Genomic DNA, 22,044 nt, shown 5'->3' on the forward strand with positions numbered 1-22,044 from the left:
GCATAGAGCACATTGTGCTCCACTGCCCAGCGTTGCAACCACAGCGACCACGAGACTTCACCAACTTCACTGCCTTCGCCGTTCCCCCGCCTGACCAGGAGGAACGACAGCAGCAATTGCTGGCAATGGCGCTGGGCTTTCGGGAGTCGCAAGAGCAACCGCAATGGGAGGCAGTGGAAACTACGAAACGAAGATTGGAACACTGGTGGCGTGCGAATCTGTAGGATCGAACAAATCCGGCAGCGCAAACCAGTGGCTGGAAGTTTTTTTTTTTTTTTTTTTTTTTGCGCCGGATCCGGGTTCCCCGTCTGATCGCCCGTTGCAAAGGGCAAGGCACCAGTGATCATCATCATCATCATAAACACTGACGAGCGCGGCTCGGCAGTCAGTAGCTGTTACCCCGCCATGCGGTTGGGTCGTCCTTGTTAGAGCGCGGGCGCCTCGGCCCCCCCTCGTCCACGGTCCCCGGGGCAGATCGTGACACTGGCGACGAGTACAGTCAACGGGTCGACCCACGCCATCGAGAGCGGCGAAACAACGCCCCCGCATCTGCCGCCATGCCGCTGTACGGAAGGCTCGAGCCGTTCGAGGGAGACGGGTCCGCCTGGCCTATCTATGAGGAGCAAGTTCACGTGTTTTTCCGTGCTAACGACACGCCCGAGGAGAAACAGCGGGACATTTTCCTGGCAAGTTGCGGAACCCAAGTCTTCAGTCTCCTGCTCGACCTCCTAAAGCCGGCTACACCGCATACCAAGACGCTCAGCGAGCTGCTCACTACATTGCGCTCGCACTTCAATCCGGCGTCGTCCACGCTAATGGGGCGTTTCCGCTTCAACAACCGGAGCCGCCGGGAAGGGGAGAGCCTCGGGCAGTTCGTCGCTGCGCTACGAGGTTTGGCGAGTACCTGCGCCTTCGGGGACCAGCTGGACTCGCTGCTACGGGACCGTTTCGTCTGCGGCATAAACAACCCCGCCATGCAGACACGTCTCCTGTAACTTCCCGACCTCTCGCTGGACGACGTGGTGAAAGCAGCGCTGGCGATGGACGCGGCGACAAAAGACGCCGGCGAGATTGCGCGTGCGGCGTCAACGGAAGCGGCGGTCAACAAGATGGTGGCAAGGGGCGGTATATGCAGTCGCTGCGGTGACGCCCATTCCCCCTCACAGTGCCAGTTCGTACATTCGCAGTGCTTAACGTGCGGAAAAACTGGGCACCTTGCACGAGTATGCCGAACGGGGAAGCAGAACAGCGGACCACAGCAGCAGCCTGGATCAAGCCCAGGTTCCACACCAGCCCGCGGTCAGGGTAGGCGTCGCAAGTGGCGGCGGGGACGTGCGGCAGCAGGCTCGGGTTCCTCCGCGGCCAGGCTCAACGTCGTGTCCGAGGACCCGCCGATTTTCGACATGTGGCACACAGGCCTTGTCCCGTCGTCTGTGCCGCCGTACGTGCTGACCGTCGAAGTTTGCGGGCGCCCCATTTCCATGGAACTGGACACGGGGGCCAGTGTGTCGGTCATGGCTGGCAAACTTTTCAAAAGGACCTTCCCCGGAGTGGCCGTCGAGGCTTCAGGCGTCATGCTGCGGAGTTACTCTGGAGAGCTTTCCCAGGTCCAAGGTCAGGCCCAGGTCAGCGTTCGTTTTGGCAACAGGGAAGCAACCCTTCCTCTGTATTTGACCAAGGGGTCGTCACCGACGCTGCTCGGCAGAAATTGGATTTGCGCACTGGGAGTTCGGCTGCCAGAAGGCCAGGAAGCAGCCCTACATGGCGTACAAGACATCCCGAGCCTCCTAACAGATTTCCAGTCACTGTTCCAGCCAGGGGTGGGCACATTCGCCGGTACGACTGCTGGCATCCATGTACCCGAGGGAGTCCGGCCTCGGTTTTTCAAGCCTCGCCCGCTGCCGTTCGCACTGAAGGACGGGGTCACCCAGGAGCTGCAACGGTTACAGCGAGAAGGCATCCTGGTACCAGTCAAGACTGCGGAGTGGGCCGCTCCCATCGTTCCAGTCCCCAAGCGAGACGGTAGTGTCAGAATCTGTGGGGATTTCAAGGTTACGATCATGATCGTACCCCGTCGCTACCGTCGAAAAGTACCCCCTGCCTCGGATTGAAGATCTCGAGTCGGCTTTGTCTGGTGGCCAGAAGTTCACGAAGCTCGACCTCAGAGACGCGTACCAGTACTTGGTGCTCCAGGAGGCCTCACGGAAGTATGTCACGATATCGACAACTATGGGGCTTTTCCAGTATACGCGTTTACCATTCGGCGTGGCCTCGGCACCAGCCATCTTTCAGAGGGAGATGGACAACCTCTTCAGGGGCATGAGGCACGTGGCAGTGTACTTGGACGACATCCTCGTCACCGGTATTGACGACGGAGACCACATTTAGAATCTGCACAACGTTCTGGCCCGACTTCAGGATGCTGGTCTCAAGCTCAAGCGGGAAAAGTGCGTGTTCATGGTTCCCAGTGTAGAATACCTGGGACACGTCATCTCCCAGGCCGGCCTGACTCCGTCCCTCCGCAAAGTTGAGGCTGTTCTGAAGGCGCCGAAGCCCCGAAACAAGAAAGAGCTGCAAAGCTACCTTGGTCTCATCAATTTCTACAGGAGGTTCCTGCCCAACCTGTCTGCACATCTACAGCCACTGCACATTCTGCTTCAAGATGGCCAGCATTGGGCGTTGTTGTGCCAGAGCACCTGACCGAACGGGGAGGCGAATAAACACCTGCACTTCGTTGGAAGTCCAAGGCATCGCGGTCAGCGTCTACCCTGCGACCAAGAAAAGGGCCCGCACCTGCCACCTGGAAGCAGGGACTTAGCCCTGCATGCATTGTCTGAAATCCAGTCGTTTCAGCCAGCCACGTCGATTGACGCCAGTCGTTCTTCGAAGCTACCCTGCTATGGAAAGCAGCATTCCTGAGGACGATGGAAAGGCTGCTCCACACCTGCGGCCGGCGGATGGTCAGGGGACTAGAAGAACGTCAACACCTGCGGCCGGCGGATGGTCAGGAGACTAGAAGAACGTCAACACCTGGGACCAAAGAGCCACCCTGTCAACAATGGACTGGTCCCCTATTTAAGACCGGCCTGGTCCGTTGTTAGAGAGACGCCCCAGCCGACTTGGTCGTGCTGGCAGGCTCTGTCCTGCTATAACCTGCTATAAACTGCGATAACCTGCTATTAACCTGCTATTACCTGCTATAAACGTTGTTAAGTTTTCATAAACGTTTGGCCTCCTTCCTCTGCTCCTCAGCGATAAGTCCGATCATCGGCTACATCGGCTCGCCGGCCTCCCGGCTTTCATCGTCACGGAAACCCCCATTCCTAACAGTGGTTGGCAGCGCTGGGATACGCTACCCTCTTCTCATCTTTGGACAAGGTGGGATACGCTACCCTCATCTCATCGTTGGACACGCTGGGATACGCTACCTCAACGTTTGGCTGCACGGGATATGCTACTCTGATCCCTACGGTTGGAGAGCCGGATCGGATCCCTGCAGGCCCGAGGAGCGAGGACGCTCACGACACCGATCGACGGCAGCCACGAGTTCGACCGGAGTCAGCTACTTTGGTTGGGTGAGTGCCCAACGTTTACTGGTCATTTCGCCAGACCTCTCTAGCACAGGCAGATGTTAGGAGAGAGTTTTTGTGTTTTTTGTTCGATGCTGTTTACTCACTTTGAACCATGGTATTCGTTTTAAAGTAAGAGTAAATGTTGTAGAAAGGCATCACGAGAGACGAGATCGCGATGGAGAAATACCGAGTGCAGGACCTCCTTGAAATTTGTGAGGACTTGGGGATTTCCGCCGGGTCCGCAAAAACAAAGGAAGCGATTCTCGAGGTGATGCGGGCGGAGAACGTGACTATCGAGGAAGCTGACGAGACCTGGGAGGATATTTGCGAGAAAAAGCGGAAGGCGGAAGAACGCGAAAGGCGCGAAGAGAGGCAGGCTCAAAGGCGTCGCGAAGAGCATGAACATGCTCTCAGAATGAAAATGCTTGATCATGAAATTCAGGCGCTGAAGTGGCAGCAGGCACAAAGCCAACTCAGGATCTTTGAGATAGGCAATGACATTGTGTCTTTTCTCGTTAAGTTTGAAAAGGTCTGCGAGGAGGTTGGTGTTAGCCGAAACCTTTGGTTAGAGAGGCTTGTCACGTTGCTGCCGCGCCAAACTGCATGCGTTCTGGAGCGCTTATCTGCTGAGGAAGCGCAAGACTTTAATGGGGCCAAAGATGCCTTATTGCGCCACTTCGCTGCTCCAGGTCCCGCTGACTGCGAAAGTCGAGACAGTAAAGACAGCGGTGAGGCGGGTCGTGAGACTTAGTATCGAAGCTTGGGCGTGTTGGTTAGACATCGGAGGGGATACAGCGCAAGAGAAAACGAGGACTGTGTGCGTCGCCTTTCTTGTCCTCGTTTTCTCTTGCGCTGTATCCCCTCCGATGGGTCGTGAGACGCTAGAAATCGAGTCTCGTCGTAATGCGCTTGAGGAAGACGCGCGTCGCGGGGCACTAGAAGCCGAGACCAGCCGCGAAGCGCTAGAGGCCGAGGCTCGTCGCGAGGCGCGTGAGGACGAAGCGCGTCGAAAAGCGCAACAGGACGAGGCGCGCCGTAGGGACCAAGAGGTCAAGAAACGTCGCGAGGCGCTGGAGGCCGAGGCCCGTCGTAAGGCGATAGAGGACGCCGAGGCCCGTCGTAAGGCGCTTGAGGACGCCGAGGTCCGTCGCGAGGCGCTAGAGGCCGAAGCCCGTCGCGAGGCGCTAGAGGCCGAAGCCCGTCGCGAAGCGCTAGAGGCCGAAGCCGATCGCGAAGCGCCAGAGGCCGAAGCCGATCGCGAAGCGCCAGAGGCCGAAGCCGATCGCGAAGCGCCAGAGGCCGAAGCCGATCGCGAAGCGCCAGAGGCCGAAGCCGATCGCGAAGCGCTAGAGGCCGAAGCCGATCGCGAGGTGCAGGACGCCGAAGTGCGTCATAGTGATGAAAAGGCCGACTTCGAAGGCCAAGAAAAGGGTTGTACCCGCGACAGTGGTACACCGCCACGAATAGAGACAGCTCAGGGCGAGCTGGCTGACTTAGAGCGTGTCGGGACTAACGTTAGGTCAGACGCACAGACACCTAGCCGCGGCCCCGAGAATCAGTTAGTTGAGCCGTCTCGTGCTTTGGCAAAGCAAATTGAATGCAGCGTACTTGCGAGTACGAGTGCCGATGCTGCGAGCGTTGCGAGCCGTTCGGACAGGAAAAGGCGTTGGCGAAAACGCGTGAAGGAGAACGCGAGAGCTACGAGTGGCGTTAAGCGCACTAAAGTGGCTAGGCGCGATGACGTCATCTCTCGGGACGCCAAGCTCCAGGTTGGGCCTAAGAAATCGAAAAGGCCCGCTAAGAAAAGATGCAAGTTGAGACAGCTGCGGAGATCTAGAGTTGGCGTCAGGCACACTAAAGTGGCCAAGCGCGATGACGTCATCTCTCGAGACGCCAAGCTAAAGGCAAGGCCTCAGGTCACGAAGAGGACCAGCAAGAGAAAGGTCAGGCAGGAGATTCCAAGAATGCCTGCTGGAAAAAGTCTCAAGTGGAGACTCCTGCGGAAACAGATTAGGCGTGAAGCGCGTCGCGAAGAAAGGAATTTCAGGGAAATTCAGACGTCGAAGTCTTCACCTGGTCTCAACGTTTTTACGGCCTAGTCGGGGCAGGAGCGCAGTAAGGTGTCGCGTGCACCTGAACAGCGACAATGGAAGTCCCCCACAGTGGCGAAAGGGTAACGGCTTAGACCGGAGGGGTACAATGGACAGACAAAACCGCTGGTATGCCGGTTTGTCTGAGTTCGGCGACCACGGTACAAAGGTAGCCGCGACTAAGTGTGTCGAACAGGTTTGTTCCCTGTCCCTTTGTGTAGATCGGACCCCTCGAAAAGGGTGGAATGCGCGTCTCCCCAGAGCTCGTCTGAAGGGGTGCCGTAGGGAGATAAGCAAGTACAATGACGGATACCAAGGCTTTCTCTTGTATCCAATTTTGGTAATTAATTTATGTGCTTACATGTGGTCGTCTGCTGATGAGTAAGGAATGCGTCAATGTTTTTGTAAATTTTAATTTCCTCCTCATCGTAGAAGCAGACATTGAGATGTTTGTTTGGTTATTTGTTTCTTTTTTTTTTAATATTTAGAGCCATGACCGTCAGCACTAGTGTAAAGAGCTCTGAATTGTTTTGAAGGAGATGTAGGCTGAGTTAAAAGCCTCCGTTTTAGATACTTTGTTTGTCTTTTTTTTTTAGCTAGAAACATAACCGTTAGCGCTCGTGTAGAGAGCTGTGAATTGTTTTAACGACGATGTAGGCTGAGCGTTAAGAGCCTCCGATTAAGATACCTTTGTTTTGGTATTTAGAAGCGCGAGCGTTACGACGTGTGAGAAGTGCTGTTCGTTGTGTTTACAGAGATGAAGGCTGAATGTGAAAAGCCTCTGTTTAACATGCCTTCTTACGTGTTTTCAGTACGTGTTATTATGCGCGTCAGTATAATTTTAGTTTCTCCTTTGTGTTAAACGCGTGAGTTTAATTTTCAGTTTTATTTCGTATTGAGTTTAAAGCGCTTTGTTTTCTTTATGTAATACTCATTTGCCAAGTGCAATGAGGGAAAGCGTTTTAGCGAAAGGCTAGTGTTGTTTATCTTGAAATGTCTGTTGACAAACATTTAGAACGCTTGCGAGTGGTGCCAAGGCGCACGATTTAGGGAGCACTTAGTGAAGTGTTTGTAGTTTTGGGGCAAAATTGAGCCTCCCCCAGCTGCTTCGATCGTCCCTAATCCGCCGATGTCACCATTGAGAATCGCTCGCGAAGACATTCTGATTGGTTTTAGCAGTGTCACGTACTGACACTTAGCTAGAGGCACGTCCTCACTTTGGTATTCTTCCTGAGATACGTTGCTCGTGATGTTTTAATTTTAGCTTAGCGTAGTCTCTAGGAAATGTTTTGTTCTTTTATGCTGGTCTGGCGATTTGATCAGCATTTGGAGGGCACTTGCTTTGGCCGGAGTGGTTTGGCTTTGTGTTGCTTCTTGGCAGTTCCAGTAAACTGCTGCTGTGCCGTGGAGGTCACTCGTCAAGGAAAAGAGCTGTACGACCACAGTTGACAACGGTCAACCAGCATCGCATCATCCGAGCTGCGTTTGACAGCTCGAACTCTGGATGCATTGTCTTGTGGCGGGGGTGCTGTTGTGCCAGAGCACCTGACCGAACGGGGAGGCGAATAAACACCTGCACTTCGTTGGAAGTCCAAGGCATCGCGGTCAGCGTCTACCCTGCGACCAAGAAAAGGGCCCGCACCTGCCACCTGGAAGCAGGGACGTAGCCCTGCATGCATTGTCTGAAATCCAGTCGTTTCAGCAAGCCACGTCGATTGACGCCAGTCGTTCTTCGAAGCTACCCTGCTATGGAAAGCAGCATTCCTGAGGACGATGGAAAGGCTGCTCCACACCTGCGACCGGCGGATGGTCAGGGGACTAGAAGAACGTCAACACCTGCGGCCGGCGGATGGTCAGGAGACTAGAAGAACGTCAACACCTGGGACCAAAGAGCCACCCTGTCAACAATGGACTGGTCCCCTATTTAAGACCGGCCTGGTCCGTTGTTAGAGAGACGCCCCAGCCGACTTGGTCGTGCTGGCAGGCTCTGTCCTGCTATAACCTGCTATAAACTGCGATAACCTGCTATTAACCTGCTATTACCTGCTATAAACGTTGTTAAGTTTTCATAAACGTTTGGCCTCCTTCCTCTGCTCCTCAGCGATAAGTCCGATCATCGGCTACATCGGCTCGCCGGCCTCCCGGCTTTCATCGTCACGGAAACCCCCATTCCTAACAGTGGGCGTGGAAGAAGGAGCAGGACGTGGCCTTTGAGCACAGTAAACAGCTAATCACCGAGGCACCGGTGCTGGTGCACTTCGATCCAGCCAAGCCTGTTGTCCTTACTGTAGATGCATCACCATACGGTGTAGGAGCCGTCCTAGCGCACAGAGACAAGGATGGCCAAGAACGCCCGGTGTCGTTTGCTTCTCGTCGTCTTCACACAGCAGAGCAGCGTTACAGCCAGCTGGACAAGGAAGGCATCGCCCTCATGTTTGGCGTCGAGCGTTTTCACCAGTACCTGTGGGGCCGAAAGTTCGAGGCAGTCACGGACCACAAACCACTGCTGGGGCTACTGGGGCCAGACAAGGCGGTCCCCGTGCAGGCATCACCTCGAGTGGTACGATGGGCCTTGAAGCTGGCGGCCTACATCTACCAGTTGGTGTACCGTCCGGGAAAAGACCTGGGACCTGCTGATGCCCTGAGTCGGTTGCCGCTGCCAGAGGTGCCTGCTGCTGTTCTAGAGTCAGCTGAAGTGCTCATGCTGGAGCATGCGTACCCAGAGGTACTCTGCAGGTTTGCTGTGTCGCAGGCGACCAGTCGGGACCCGGTCCTGTCTCAGGTGGTGAAGGCAGTATCCCGAGGGGAGGAGTTGGTGCAGCAGCCTTACAGCCACAAGGCCGCTGAGCTGAGCCTGGAGCAGGGCTGCCTACTTTGGGGTTCCAGGGTGGTGATCCCACTAATTCTCCGGTCCAGGGTCCTGCAGTTGCTGCACGCGGGGCATCCTGGCGTGGAAAAGACAAAAATGGTGGCCCGGTCCCGCCTTTGGTGGCCTAGACTGGACCAGGACATCGCTCACATGGTGCAGAGCTGCCAAGTCTGCCAGGAACATCAACGGGCCTCGCGTCATGTGATCACCCCATGGCCATTCCCACAGAGGCCCTGGTCCCGCCTTCACGTGGATTTTGGGCGCCCCTTCAAAGGCCACTACTTCCTGGTGGTGGTCGACGCATTTTCAAAGTGGGTGGAAGTTCTACCTGTCACCACTCCATCAGCAGGTGCGACCATTGCAGCACTGCGGCATGTCTTTGCAGCCCAGGGGCTGCCGGACATCATAGTCTCCGATAATGGGCCCGCTTTCGCCAGCGCAGAGTATCTGTCCTGGCTGACAAAGAACGGAATCCGCCGAATGATGGTTCCTCCGTACCACCCTGCTTCAAACGGTGCAGCTGAGCGGGTGGTGCAGACTATTAAGGACAAACTGAAGAAGAGCCAGGCTGGGGATTTCCGTACGCAGGTCGCCCGCATGCATACTTTTCCAGTACCTCATGATGTCACCGGCCGTGCCCCCTGTGAGCTTCTGCTGGGACGGATGGTGAAGACACCGTTGGACATTCTGTATCCAGACCTCCGGTCCACGGCGCTCCTCAAACAGCTGAAGCAGAAGCTGGCTGCTGACAAAGGGTGCCGTCCTGGGCCATTGCCGGAGCCTGGAGTGCCAGTATTCGCCAGGAATTTCCGTTCTGGCCCACCTTGGTCTGCTGGACATGTGGTCTCGCCTGCAAGCTCCTCCTCTCTGCTCGTACGAATGCAGGATGGAACCACATGGCACCGGCATGCTGACCATGTGAGGGCTAACCGCGGGACCTGGCTTGCATCCACGGCAGCACCAGTTGCAACCACGGCAGCACCAGTTGCGGCCAGGGAGACAACCATTTCGCAAGGGACAGGCGCCTCCAGTTGTGCACCACTAGTTGGGCCACCGGCAAGTTCAGTGCCATCTCTGCCAACCACGGCAGAGTCTCAGGAGGAATCAAGCGCGGCTCAGGCAGCACCTGGTGCTACCGCACCTAGTCCCTCAACAACTGTACCCAGGCGGAGCAATCGACGACGAAGGGCACCAGACCGCTTTTCGCCTACCTAAACCAACGTCGAACCGGCTGGGACTTGTGTATTTTTTTATTTTGTGTACAATAACTGGGGGTGAGAGGTGTAACGAGCGTGTGGCGCCCTGCCTAGCCTAGTTTCATTACCTCGACAGGTTCTGCAGGCAACCTTGGTCGTGCGTGAAGAATAAACACTGACGAGCCCGGCTCGGCAGTCAGTAGCTGTTACCCCGACATGCGGTTGGGTCGTCCTTGTTAGAGCGCGGGCGCCTCGGCCCCCCCTCGTCCACGGACCCCGGGGCAGATCGTGACAATTAGCTTGCAACAGTTTGCTGCGTTAATCGTCTTTTAGATGCGAAGTGTCTTATGGCGGAGTTCAATCCGGTGGTAGGGGTGGTGGTGTGCGGCGTGACCACCCTTACTGCGCATGCGCACACCCTCTCCACTCACCATCTCCCCTCCCCCTCTCCACTTCCCCTCTCCCCTCCCCCTTTCCACTCTTCCTCTGAAACGCGGGCTAGACATGCCGAAATTCTCTCCTGCGCAACGCCGCGATGAGCACCAACGCATGCGCGTCCCCTCCCCCTCTCTCTCCTCTCCTACGCTGCCCCCCTCTCGCACGCCTGCCGACTGCGTTCCCCGCTCGCCCTGTGAAAATTAACGGCCAGGCTAGAGGGAAGACAAGACGCGCGTAGCGTTCCTCTTCGCGTTCCACGACGTGAGGTCGGTAGCATGCCCAAAGAACGCCAACGGAACGCGATCGTGCAAGTGCTCCGGCTTCGCATCGCCTCATGGTCCCCTTTAGCGGGAAAGGGTGTGATTTTTCCCTTTACCCTTTCAGCGGGTGCAATAAAAAGGGCGCACTCTAACATCTTCCTCTCTTAGTAAAAAACAGCGCGAAAACTACGAAGGCAAGACAGATGAAACATGACTAGCGCTGTCTCGTCCTTTTAGTTTTCGCGCTGTTTTAGATGCGAAGTATTTAAGGCGGAGCTCAATCCGGTGGTGGTGTGCGGCGTGACCACCCTTACTGCTCATGCGCATACCCTCTCCACACACCTCGTCTCCGCTCCCCCTCACCATTCTCCCTGTCCTCTACCCCTCTCACACTCTCCACTTTCCCTCTCCCATACCCCTCTCCACTTCCCCTCTCCCCTCCTTTCCACTCTTGCTCTGAAACGCGGGCTAGACATGCCGAAATTCTCTCCTGCGCAACGCCGCGATGAGCTCGAGCGCATGCGCGTCCCCTCCCCTTCTCTATCCTCTCCTACGCTGCCCCCCTCTCGCCCGCCTGTCGACCGCGTTCCCCGCTCGCCCTGTGAGAATTAACGGCCAGGCTAGATGGAAGATACGACGCGCGTAGCGTCCCTCTTCGCGTTCCACGACGCGAGGTCGGTAGCATACCCAACGAACGCCAACGGATCGCGATCGTGCAAGTGCTCCGGCTTCGCATCGCCTCATGGTCCCCTTCAGCGGGAGATGGTGTAATTTTTTACTATGAATGTGTGCCAACAAGCTCAAGTTTGTACGCTTTTCATCTTCCTCTCCTTCTTTTATGATTTTCGTGAAGGAATGCACGCGAGAAAGAATATATCGGAGTGAGATGCGGTGCGCACCAACCAGCAAATGTCGATTGGCGTTACTTCCTCGAGAAAAGAAATTCGTTACACACAAAGTGGATAATTTAGGAAAGAGATACGAAGCCAAGGGTAACTAGAAAATTAGATTGAAAAGAAAACATCGAGTAAACGAAAATGATAAATGAGCAAGAGGTCATACTGTCAGATGGAATTTATGAAAGAGATAACCCTCGCGGTAGTAAATATCTAGATGTGAAGTAAAGCAAAGGATCCATCTAGACAAAATGGATTTGGAACAAAGAAAAGGGAAAGAAAAATAAATCATCGCGGTAATCTTTTCATCATATTTATATAACCGGACATCCCTCTGAATATAAAAACAGGAACTTATTGTTAATCATATCTTCTCAAGTGGAGCTACGAGGTACGTTTTTTTCTAATTGTAATATCGGCGACATAATAAATGGAAGTGGTCTGTTGTTTCAGTTGATTGCAAAATTTGCACTATGGCCGGGGACGCCATGAGACCAGCATTATATTGTTACGTGAATGACGACTCGGTAGACTGTAGTCCGTAGACTATCTACACGATATATTTACAGGAGTGGTTGCAGCGCTGACCGGTTCAGCCAAGAGCCCGAGGAGAGAGAGATCTACCTACACACACTTTCTAAGATACACCCCTCCGAATATCGAGATGAATGCCCCCGGTGCGGAGGGATACCAACAGCAAGCAGGTGGCATGATGCAAGCTTCGCGTCCGGGCCTTCAGGTGTCGCCCCCATCGAAACGACGACAGCGCACCGCCGGCAGCGGTAATCGAAACGCCATCTAAGCCTTTTTTTCGCCGATTTTATTTGTAAGACTTCAGGTCAATATGCACAAAATACTGTTTCTCATTTAATTTTATGCTGTCAGAAGCGTCTATAGCGCGAAGGCTAAAAAGATTTGAAAGTGACGCACTTTTGTCGCAGCGCAAACCAGAAAAACAGAAGTCACGCCGCGCTGGTGGCCGTGAAAGGGACGCGGATATGTTCACATCAGTTACAGACAGTTTGCTGAATACTGTGAACGAAGTGGTGCGACATCTTGAGCAGCAGAAGTGCAGGGACTTTAGCGGTATACCTTTCTTATACCAGCGAAGGCTTCGTGCAGTTGGATCTATTTATCATCCAACGCTGGACAGCTTCTGTGCTCCGGACATCTGTGGTGGAGCTATGCGTAGTACGTACCTTCTTTGCATATAAGCGCTTATGCATGCATGTTATTCGCTGGTATACATGCTAAAACGCTACTTACGTGTCCTTCATATTGTGTAACCATCGATGCAGTCGCAATAAAATAATTTATTGCAGCAAGTTTGTGTGAACAGCGTTGTCATTTCGCTCGGCCTGTATGCGGCAGCACTGCCCTACTAAAGTAAGTATGCAAGATACTTGTGAGTACCTAATGAGTAATTGACTACAGTGTACATTACGGAAACGAGAAAAATTCAGGTAGGGTGGAAAGGGGGCTGCCGGAGCGAGCGTGGGACAGCGGCGACGCAGAAGCAGACGACGACGGCATCGTCTGCTATGCGGAACGCCAGCCGGCTTATCAAAGTGCCCTTGTGCGTTTCAAACATATTTCATTTTATACACAGCTATAAAATCTACAAACAATATTCGTAGTTCTTAAAACTAAACTGCATGTGAAAAATAATAAAAGCTTTTTCTGTTGAGAGCAAGATAACATTTTTAATTGTTTTTGCAACTACCGTTAGAATCCAGACGGCGCTACCATCGCGTCCAAATTCGTCCCCATTGGCTCTATGGACATGTCACTCGCTTGCCAACAGTGACACACATTACATACAGCTGTACCTCGCGTCCTGTTGCGGCAAACTCCACGCTCATAAATACACTCACATTACCACACTGGTCGTGGGAGGCGCGACTCTCGGATCAGGCCTTGGGAAGCCAACTGGCAACCCTGGACCAGGCCCGGCGAGCTGCAATAGCCAGTGGAGCACTGGACGAAGGGCCCCACCCACTTTAGATGCTAATTAAGGAATAGTTAATAAACGTTTATTCTCTCTCTTCCTTCTCTTTGTCCGGCGCACACGCGCATGGTGCAAGGGGCTGGCAGTATGCATGTAGCATAATCCCCGGCGGCAGAAGCGCCGTCTCAGCGCATCAGATGTCAACGTCACTGGGAGAGTGGTAGGGCTTCAAGCGTGCGACATGTACGATGACGCTGGCCGGTGTGGAAGATGAAGGCGACGAGGCGACAGGAGCGATTTCATAAGTTACCGGGGTAACCTCACGAACGACTCTGTATGGACCTGTGTATCGAGACATCAGTTGTTCCGACATGCCAACGTGACGGGTGGGCGACCACAGCAGGGCCAAGGAACCGGGCGAGAAGTGCACGTCTCGGTGTCTGCGATCGTACAACCGCCGTTGGTTTTCTTGAGAAGTCAAAAGGCGAGTGCGGGCGGTTTCACGTGCATGGGCAGCCCTGGTGATAGCGTCAAGGGCATATTCACTGGTGGGTGTCAACTTGAGCTTGTTGGCATAGCTTCATCTTCGGAAACAGCGCGAGCACACGGCGCGGCGCAGGCGTAGGGCTTCTCCTTTCCCTTTCCCTCATCCTCTCTTGTTTATCTATTTCCAAGGAAGCGTATATATGTGTTCGCACGAAATAAACGCTCATGTTGTTAGCCAGCGCAAAGTCCTGTCTGTCTTTCTTGTCCCGTGTGCTCGCGCTGTTTCCGAAGATATTCACTGGTCGGTACTGCGGGAAACGGGATGGTGGTGTCCAGGGCCAACGTTGGTTGTCGGCCGAACGACAGAAAAAATGGAGAGTAACCAGCAGTGTCGTGGCACGAAGAATTGTACGCAAATGTCACGTATGGCAAAGCAAGGTCCCAGTCGGAGTGGTCGGAGGAAACATACTTCGCAAGCATGTCTGTAAGTGTTCGATTGAGACGCTCCGTGAGGCCATTTGTGTGCGGATGGTAGGACGTAGTAAGCTTGTGCCTCGTTTCACATGACCGCAGAATGTCGGCTATGACCTTCGACAGAAATGTGCGGCCACGGTCCGTAAGCAGCTGGTGTGGAGCTCCATGTTGCAAAATCAAGTCGTGTAGGAGGAAGTCGGCGACATCGGTGGCGCAGCTTGTTGGAAGAGCTCGTGTGATGGCGTAGCGCGTGGCGTAGTCTGTGGCCACAGCTATCCGCCTGTTGCCAGAGGAAGACACGGGAAACGGGCCAAGTAGGTCTAAGCCAACGCGAAAGAACGGTTCTGACGAAATGTCAAGGGGTTGAAGGCACCCGGCGGGAAGCGTCGATGGTGTTTTGCGGCGCTGACATTTCTCACACGCCGCAACATATCTTCTGACGGAGCGTGAAAGCCCTGGCCAAAAGAAGCGTCGGCGGATCCGGTCGTAAGTGCGCGATGCACCAAGGTGACCGGCCGTTGGAAGGTCATGAAGTTCGTGAAGGACAGCCGAGCGGAGGTGTTTCGGAATAACAAGCAGCAGGGCTGGTCCATCTGGGTGAAAACTGTGGCGGTAGTGTGCACCATCTTGGAGGACGAACGAGCGATGGGACCGGTCGGTAGACGATGATTCTAGGCGTTCGATGATAGTACGCAAGGACGCATCACGGCGTTGCTCGTCGCCGATGTTTGTTAGTAAGGAAAGTGAAAAGACGCAAGCGTCGGCGTCGGTGTCAGAGATGGTGCTCGATTCATCGACCGGGTAGCGAGACAGGCAGTCTGCGTCCTGGTGTAGGCGGCCCGACTTGTACGTCACTGTGTAGCTATATTCTTGGAGTCGCAGAGCCCAGCGACCAAGACGGCCAGTAGGATCCTTTAGTGACGAAAGCCAACAGAGCGCATGATGGTCCGTTATTACAGGAAAGTGCGTGCCATATAAATATGGGCGGAACTTCAAGACTGCCTAGACAAGAGCAAGGCATTCACGCTCTGTAATGGAATAGTTGCGCTCGGCAGCTGTAAGGAGGCGGCTGGCGTACGCGATAACGCGGTTGTGTCCCTGTTGTCGTTGGGCTAGGACGGCTCCGATCCCGTGACCACTAGCATCGGTTCGGACCTCCGTCGCAGCGGATGGATCAAAGTGGGCCAATATAGGCGGCGTTGTCAAAAGTGTGACGAGGCGAGAAAAAGCGGCGGTTTGAGCAGGACCCCACGTAAAAGGCACGTCTTTCTTCAGAAGTTCAGTGAGTGGTCGAGCGATTGTTGCAAAATCTTCCACGAACCTTCTGAAGTAGGAACAGAGTCCCACAAAACTCCGGACGTCTTTGGCTGATTGGGGTACAGGAAAACTCGTGACTGCACGAATTTTCTCTGGGTCCGGCTGCACACCTGAAGCATCGACGAGGTGGCCCAAGACTGTAATCTGCCGGCGACCGAAGTGGCACTTCGACGAATTCAATTGGAGGCCAGCTTCGCGGAAGACGTCAAGAATAGCTGCCAAACGCCGAAGGTGGGTTTCAAATGTAGGCGAACATACAAGGACATCGTCGAGGTAACAAAGGCAGGTTGTCCATTTGAATCCCTGTAGCAGAGAGTCCATCATACGCTCGAACGTGGCTGGGGCGTTGCACAGACCGAACGGCCTAACCTTGAAGTGGTAGAGGCCATCGGGAGTTACAAACGCAGTCTTTTCTTGATCTTTCTCGTCCATAGCAATCTGCCAGTAGCCAGAGCGTAGGTCTATTGAAGAAAAGTAGCGCGCGCCGTGTAGGCAATCAAGAGCGTCGTCAATTCGGGGCAAAGGGTAAACGTCCTTTTTCGTAATTCGATTAAGATGGCGGTAATCAACGCAGAAGCGCCACGTGTCGTCTTTCTTTTTAACCAGCACGACGGGAGACGCCCAAGGGCTCGATGAGGGTTCAATAATGCCTCTGGCTAGCATCTTGTTCACTTGTTGAATGACCGTGCGCTCTGCGGCAGACACCCGATATGGTCGGCGGTGAATGGGAAGAGAATCACCGGTGTTTATGCGGTGCTTTACAAGAGAAGTCTGGCCTAGTGGTCGATTATCGACGTCAAAGATGTCGCGGTAAGAAGCCAAAAGGCGGCTTAGAGCGGCTGATTGCTCAGGTTCGAGGTCCGGGGCGATGCATGTGACGTAATTTCATGTCGAGGCGTGTGGTATCCGGCGGGCGACAAGGAACATCTGAGCACACGTCGGCAGCGAAAATGGTGACGTGGCATTTGATAATGATCGGAGCGTGGCGACTGAGATGCCTTGGGGTAGCACTTGCTTCGTGAAGCCGAAATTTACAACAGGGAGATGTATCCGGTTAGCGGCCACGGTGAACAACGCAGTGTGGTACAGTGATGTCGCGCGCCAGGAGGACATCAGCAAGAGGCGTGACGACGTAGTCCCCGTCAAGCACCGGTGAAGACGTTGCCAATTCGACGAATGTCAGGGCTTTAGGCGGCATGCGAATAAATTCTGTGGTACAAAGGCTGTTCTGGAGCTTTGGGCTAGTATCGGGCAGAAGAGGAAGTTCCAAGCAAAGAGTACCGGCAGAACAGTCAATCAGGGCAGAATGTGTCGAGAGGAAGTCCATCCCTAAGATGAGGTCATGAGGGCAACTGGTGAGCACGGTAAAGAGGACGGGAACGTGGCGGCCGGCAATGCTTATTCGAGCGGTACACATTCCTGTAACGGCAAGAGTACCGCCATCGGCGACGCGTACGGCTTTAGTTGTAGCAGGCGTGAGTACTTTCTTAAGTCGACGGCAGAGATGCGCACTGATGATAGACACCTGAGCTCCAGTATCAATTAACGCTGTCATAGAAATACCGTCCACTTGCAGATCAATTAAGTTCGTGTTCGTAGGGAGCGTCAACGGAGGATTTGGTTCAGACGAAAATGATGCAGCACTACCTCCAGGAGCTGCACGACCTAGTTTTCCGTCCGGGACGAGACGTAGTTCGGCGGCGAGGAATAGCGGCGTGGTTGAGGCGACGGGGAACGACGGCGTTGGGGCGACGGTAACCGAGCAGTAGGGCGGCTGTTTGGTGCGTCAGAGGCAGCGTACGTACGGCTGGGCGAATACCGGTGAGGTGTAGCGTATGGGCGAGAAGGCGACGAGAATTGGCCCCAATAAGGCGGCGTCCGGGTGGTGCGGCAGTGACGGGAGACGTGACCCACCCGGTGGCAGCGGAAGCAGATGGGCTTGTCGTCGGGAGTTCTCCATTCCGATGGGTTGCGGTATCTTGGAGGAAAATAGGAGTCGTTGCGGGGTGCACTCGTTGGCGTCGGTCGGTATTCGGGTCGAGAGACGGAGCAGGCGACAGGGAAACCGAGATTGGCAATTTCTTGCCGCACGACGGCCTGAATAACAGAGACCGTGGGGGGTGCTGGGGCAGCGGCTTGGTCAAAGGCAGGTGTGTGGAAGGGCGCTGGACTTGCGGCTTCAAGCTCCCGTCGAACGATGCGCGTCACATTCTCCTCAAAGGGTGGTGTGGCGCCGAGATCGGAGCACGTTGATGTGACAGCCGTGTTCGGTAGCCGAGCGAATTGAGGCAGTACGCGGCGGCTTTTCGCCCTTTCGAAGCGGCGGCATTCCTTAATGATGAGGTCGATGGTCGACACATTTGTGTAGACGAGCAAATTGAAGGCGTTGTCAGCGATGCCTTTGAGTACGTGGCCCACCTTGTGAACTTCGGACATTTGTTCGTCCACTTTTCGGCACAGCGCGAGTACGTCCTGAATGTACGAGACGTACGACTCGGTCGATGACTGGACACGGGTGGCAAGTTCTTTTCGTGCTGTCATTTGGCGACCGGACGGGTCCCCAAAGATGTCGCGTAGTCGCTCCTTGAAAATGTCCCAGCTGGTGAGCTCGGTCTCATGGGTCTCGAACCAGACACGCGGGGTGCCTCCCAAGTAGAAGATTACGTTGGCAAGCATCATGGTGGGGTCCCATCGGTGAGTTTGGCTAACACGCTCGTACATGCTGAGCCAGTAGTCAACGTCAAGGCCAGCTTGGGCGGAAAATGTACCGGGGTCGCGGGGGTGGGACACCGTAAGGTACGTTGTGGTGGGCGCCGCAGCTGGAGACAGAGACGAGCTGTTGTCAGTGGTAGCCATGGCCGGAGACTGGACGGTGAGGCCGCTGCGAAGCTTCGTGGTGAGGACGGGGAACGTTCCACCTCCACCAAATATGTTACGTGAATGACGACTCGGTAGACTGTAGTCCGTAAACTATCTACACGATATATTTACAGGAGTGGTTTGCTTGCTTGCTTGCTTGCTTGCTCCTTGCATTTGGCTCACACCCACACCGGGGGATTGGCCAAGAAGCCGGCGGTTACAGTCAATTGAAATATTGGGTTAAAAAGGAAAATCAGGGAAAGGGAAAGGTGGCATTTTTCAAGTAGAATAAGGTGATTCTCGTGATAAGAGAAAAGGAAATAACGAAATAAATAAGAATTTGTATTCGGGAAAAGGGGATGGGAAACCATAAATTGATAAACAAAGGATTAGCAAGGTAATCTCATCGTGTCAATCAGGAATTCGCAGAGGGCCCCGCAGACGTTCCTTTTACTGAATTCCAATGAAGCAGCCCCAAAGGAGAGGATATTTAGAGTACTTAGTGATATTCCTAATTTTTTAAATAAAATTTCAAAGCATTTTTTTCTTTGGTTTTTAAAACGGTGGCATCTTAGAAGATAATGGTCGATATTTTCGGGTTCGTTACAGTTGGGACACAGAGGGGATGGGACCAGACCAGACCTGTTTAAGTAGAAATTAAGCGGTGGAATACGACATCTTAATTTTGTGATGGATACTTCCAATTTACGCGTGGCTGCAGCGCTGACCGGTTCAGCCAAGAGCCCGAGGAGAGAGAGATCTTCCTTCTCTTCGTCCGGCGCACACGCGCATGGTGCAAGGGGCTGGCAGTATGCATGTAGCAATATAAATAAAAATTCACTCGTGGAATTCGACAGCGTAATCTGCTGTAAGAAACTTCTAATTGTCAAGATTCACACCGCTGTTTATTCTAGCAATACCTTCCATGTACGAAGATTTCAAATTTATCCGGTGATAATTTGCCAGTGTCGCTTTGCAAACAAGCATTTCTATACCTTAAAGCTGTCGCATAAGCCGTAACTGGTAAATTAGGAATCAGAGGTCCACATAGAGATACTGCTCATGAATCAACCATTTCATTCAGATACAATCCGCGGTGGCCCGGTACCCTCAGCAAGCAAATTTTTTGCAAGTTTGCAGGTATTAGATAACGAAACATGCTCAGGAGTGTTGAATTCGTTGCCGTATATAGGAAGTGCTGAACATATCGAAAGATAATCTGTAACCATAACTGCTGTTGATTCATTTGACGGGAGCTTGCTAAAACAACAGCCAATATTACTGGAATTAATATAGGTGTATATATACAATGATAAGAGGAAGATAGAAAAAAAAGCGCTAATTTCTGCAACCCAATAGGGAGCACGGCTAAGCGCCTTAGGTGTATGATTGGGAAGTCGAATTGAAAAAAGACGACTGAAAAGAGCGAGAGAAGACGCCTAACCCAACGTTACTAGACTAGCTAGGTTATAGTCTAGTGACGTTTGCCTAAGGGCCCTCTGCATAGTCGCGTTTTTTATTGACATAATGAGTTGTATTGCTAATTGAATTGTCATGTGAGGAAGGTAATCGTGTACTGGTCATTTAAATATAGAAATGACATTTGTTTAGCATTAGGAGAACAAAATTATCACGACATTGTGTGCGAAGGATCGAACTGAGCTTACTTGAAGAGCCAATTTGTTATATTTTACATTGAGTAGTTCTAGCAGCGTTTATGCGAATATAATCTGAGGGGTGTGCGCTCACGACCAATGCGAATATAACCTGAGGGGTGTGCACTCACGACCAATGTGCTTCAAATAATAAACTAGGTTTTTAAATGCAAACATATAAGGATTGTCTCTGATGCTAACTGTATATCTTTAAAAATGTACGTTTGAATTGTTGGTATCTCTGATCTAATTACAGACCATGGTAACCGCGCTTCCATATCTAACACGTTGTTCGCAACGAACATTAGAAGTCCAAGGCACAAGCGCAAATCCTTCCTTTCTAATAGTATTAGAGGTTTCCTTTTTTAGGCTGCGTTGCCAGAGAAAAAAAGAAACAAGAAAACGACGCCCTATACCGTGATAAGGCGAACATACATTTTGTTAATCATTATCATTGTATTTCTTCGCAATTCAGTTTTTTGGCTTCAGAGTTTTCGTAGCAGCCAGGAACGAAGCACCAGCGTTCAGTGCTCTTTGTCACCACAGCTCACTAATGCATGACCCGTGTAGAATAAAGAACGCGTAAATGGTGAAAAGAAAAAATATCGCCACGTTTCCTTGTGGTAGCCTTCCAACGGGAAATCTGCGACAGCGGCAGCTGTACCCGCGCCCCCTGTAGGGGCGTCCCTGGCGGCATCGGCGCGCAGAGGGACCCTGTCTGGCAAGGGAAACGCGCTGCGCTCAGCACACCTCCCCATTCTAGCCACCTTACCCATGCGCTTATGGCAGTCATAGGGAGGGTGATGGCAGTGGTATAGCAGTGGAGTGACATACCCATAGGGCCAATGGGGACGTTTTTCCGCTTCTGGCGACGGTGGCGGTTCCTGGGAGCGGCGGTAATTGACTGGATTTCGGAATTCTGCTGGAGGCGAGCCAATCCGAAAGGAAAAAATCCAATAAGGCCGCGCCCGTTTGCGGTCGCTTCCTCGCTCGTGGTGCCGCCGGCCCCGCGGCCGCGACGTCGGTTCGAGCGTTTGCGCACTAATTGCTACTGCACTGTCTTCTCTCTTTATTGCCGATGTACGTACGTAGGCAGGGTTCTATACGGTGTCGCAGAAGTCTGTTGCCAGACTGCCGCCAGATTTGGCGGATAAATTTGCGCCTGCGGTTTTAGCTTTCCCGTAAGGCTTCTGTGTCAACCGCGGTGCATTTCGAAAGTGCCTGTGCGACATCGGCCGTTTTAATGAGCGGAACAAACGGACCCCGCGTGTTGCAGAAGTCGGGACGCGCTTTGTCGCTGCGTGCGCCGTACAATTAAGATATCTGACTCGAAGTAGGGAATCCACGCGCAACGACTCGTTTGAGTCCACGTACGCGTAAGGGAAACTGAATTAATCGCGTCGCAGAAGCCCGGACACGCGTGTGCGCCGTGTTGCAATACATCGGACTCGTGTCCCCGAAGTACAGAATATCTCCGTAGCTGTGCGTGCCGTGTCGACCATGCCCAAGGACGCTCACACTTCCGATCGCATCGCTCGACGGCCGATTAACCTTGCAAAAAAAAAAAAAAAGGGACAGCGTCCCTTTGCACTGCCTCTGTGATCGGTGGGCGGATCACGGAGGCAGTGCATAACTATGTGAGGTGTAGAAAGCTTGCGATTGGATGCTCCCGATGCTGGAGGCAGTGCAGAAGCACGTTAGGTACAGAAACATTTCTGAGGGGGGCGGGGGGGGGGGGGAGTATGAAACATACATACCACGGCTGGAGAATTGATGCACGTCGCATATATCAGTGCTAGCTACGCCCGTAGGCTGCTTTATCGCCGCTGCTGGACGACACTGCTAGGTCTGAGCTGGTGGTGGGAGGCGCGCGACTCGTGGAAATGTAAATGGGGGGCCCTACATGGAAGAGCGGCTCCACCCACAATAACCACAAACAACCAAAATTCCAATTATTGCATGTTTATTTTCTCCGGGCTTGAAA

At 53.3% G+C, this 22,044-nt stretch overlaps 2 protein-coding genes across 2 annotated transcripts; both read left to right on the forward strand.

The window, feature by feature from the left end:
• The first annotated feature begins 1,040 nt into the window (after positions 1 to 1,040).
• Positions 1,041 to 2,700, forward strand: LOC119395767 (uncharacterized protein K02A2.6-like). The gene is made up of 3 exons (XM_037662771.1): positions 1,041 to 2,022; positions 2,114 to 2,355; positions 2,419 to 2,700. The coding sequence occupies exons 1-3, from the start codon at positions 1,041 to 1,043 to the stop codon at positions 2,698 to 2,700; spliced, it is 1,506 nt and encodes a 501-aa protein (XP_037518699.1).
• Positions 2,701 to 4,438: 1,738 nt separating this feature from the next.
• Positions 4,439 to 9,746, forward strand: LOC119395768 (uncharacterized protein K02A2.6-like). The gene is made up of 2 exons (XM_037662772.1): positions 4,439 to 4,654; positions 7,842 to 9,746. Exons 1-2 carry the CDS (start codon positions 4,439 to 4,441, stop codon positions 9,744 to 9,746), a joined length of 2,121 nt encoding a protein of 706 aa, XP_037518700.1.
• Positions 9,747 to 22,044: the final 12,298 nt, after the last annotated feature.

The sequence above is a fragment of the Rhipicephalus sanguineus genome, chromosome 6 (genome assembly GCF_013339695.2).
Source record: "Rhipicephalus sanguineus isolate Rsan-2018 chromosome 6, BIME_Rsan_1.4, whole genome shotgun sequence".
Taxonomy (NCBI): Eukaryota; Metazoa; Arthropoda; class Arachnida; order Ixodida; family Ixodidae; genus Rhipicephalus; species Rhipicephalus sanguineus.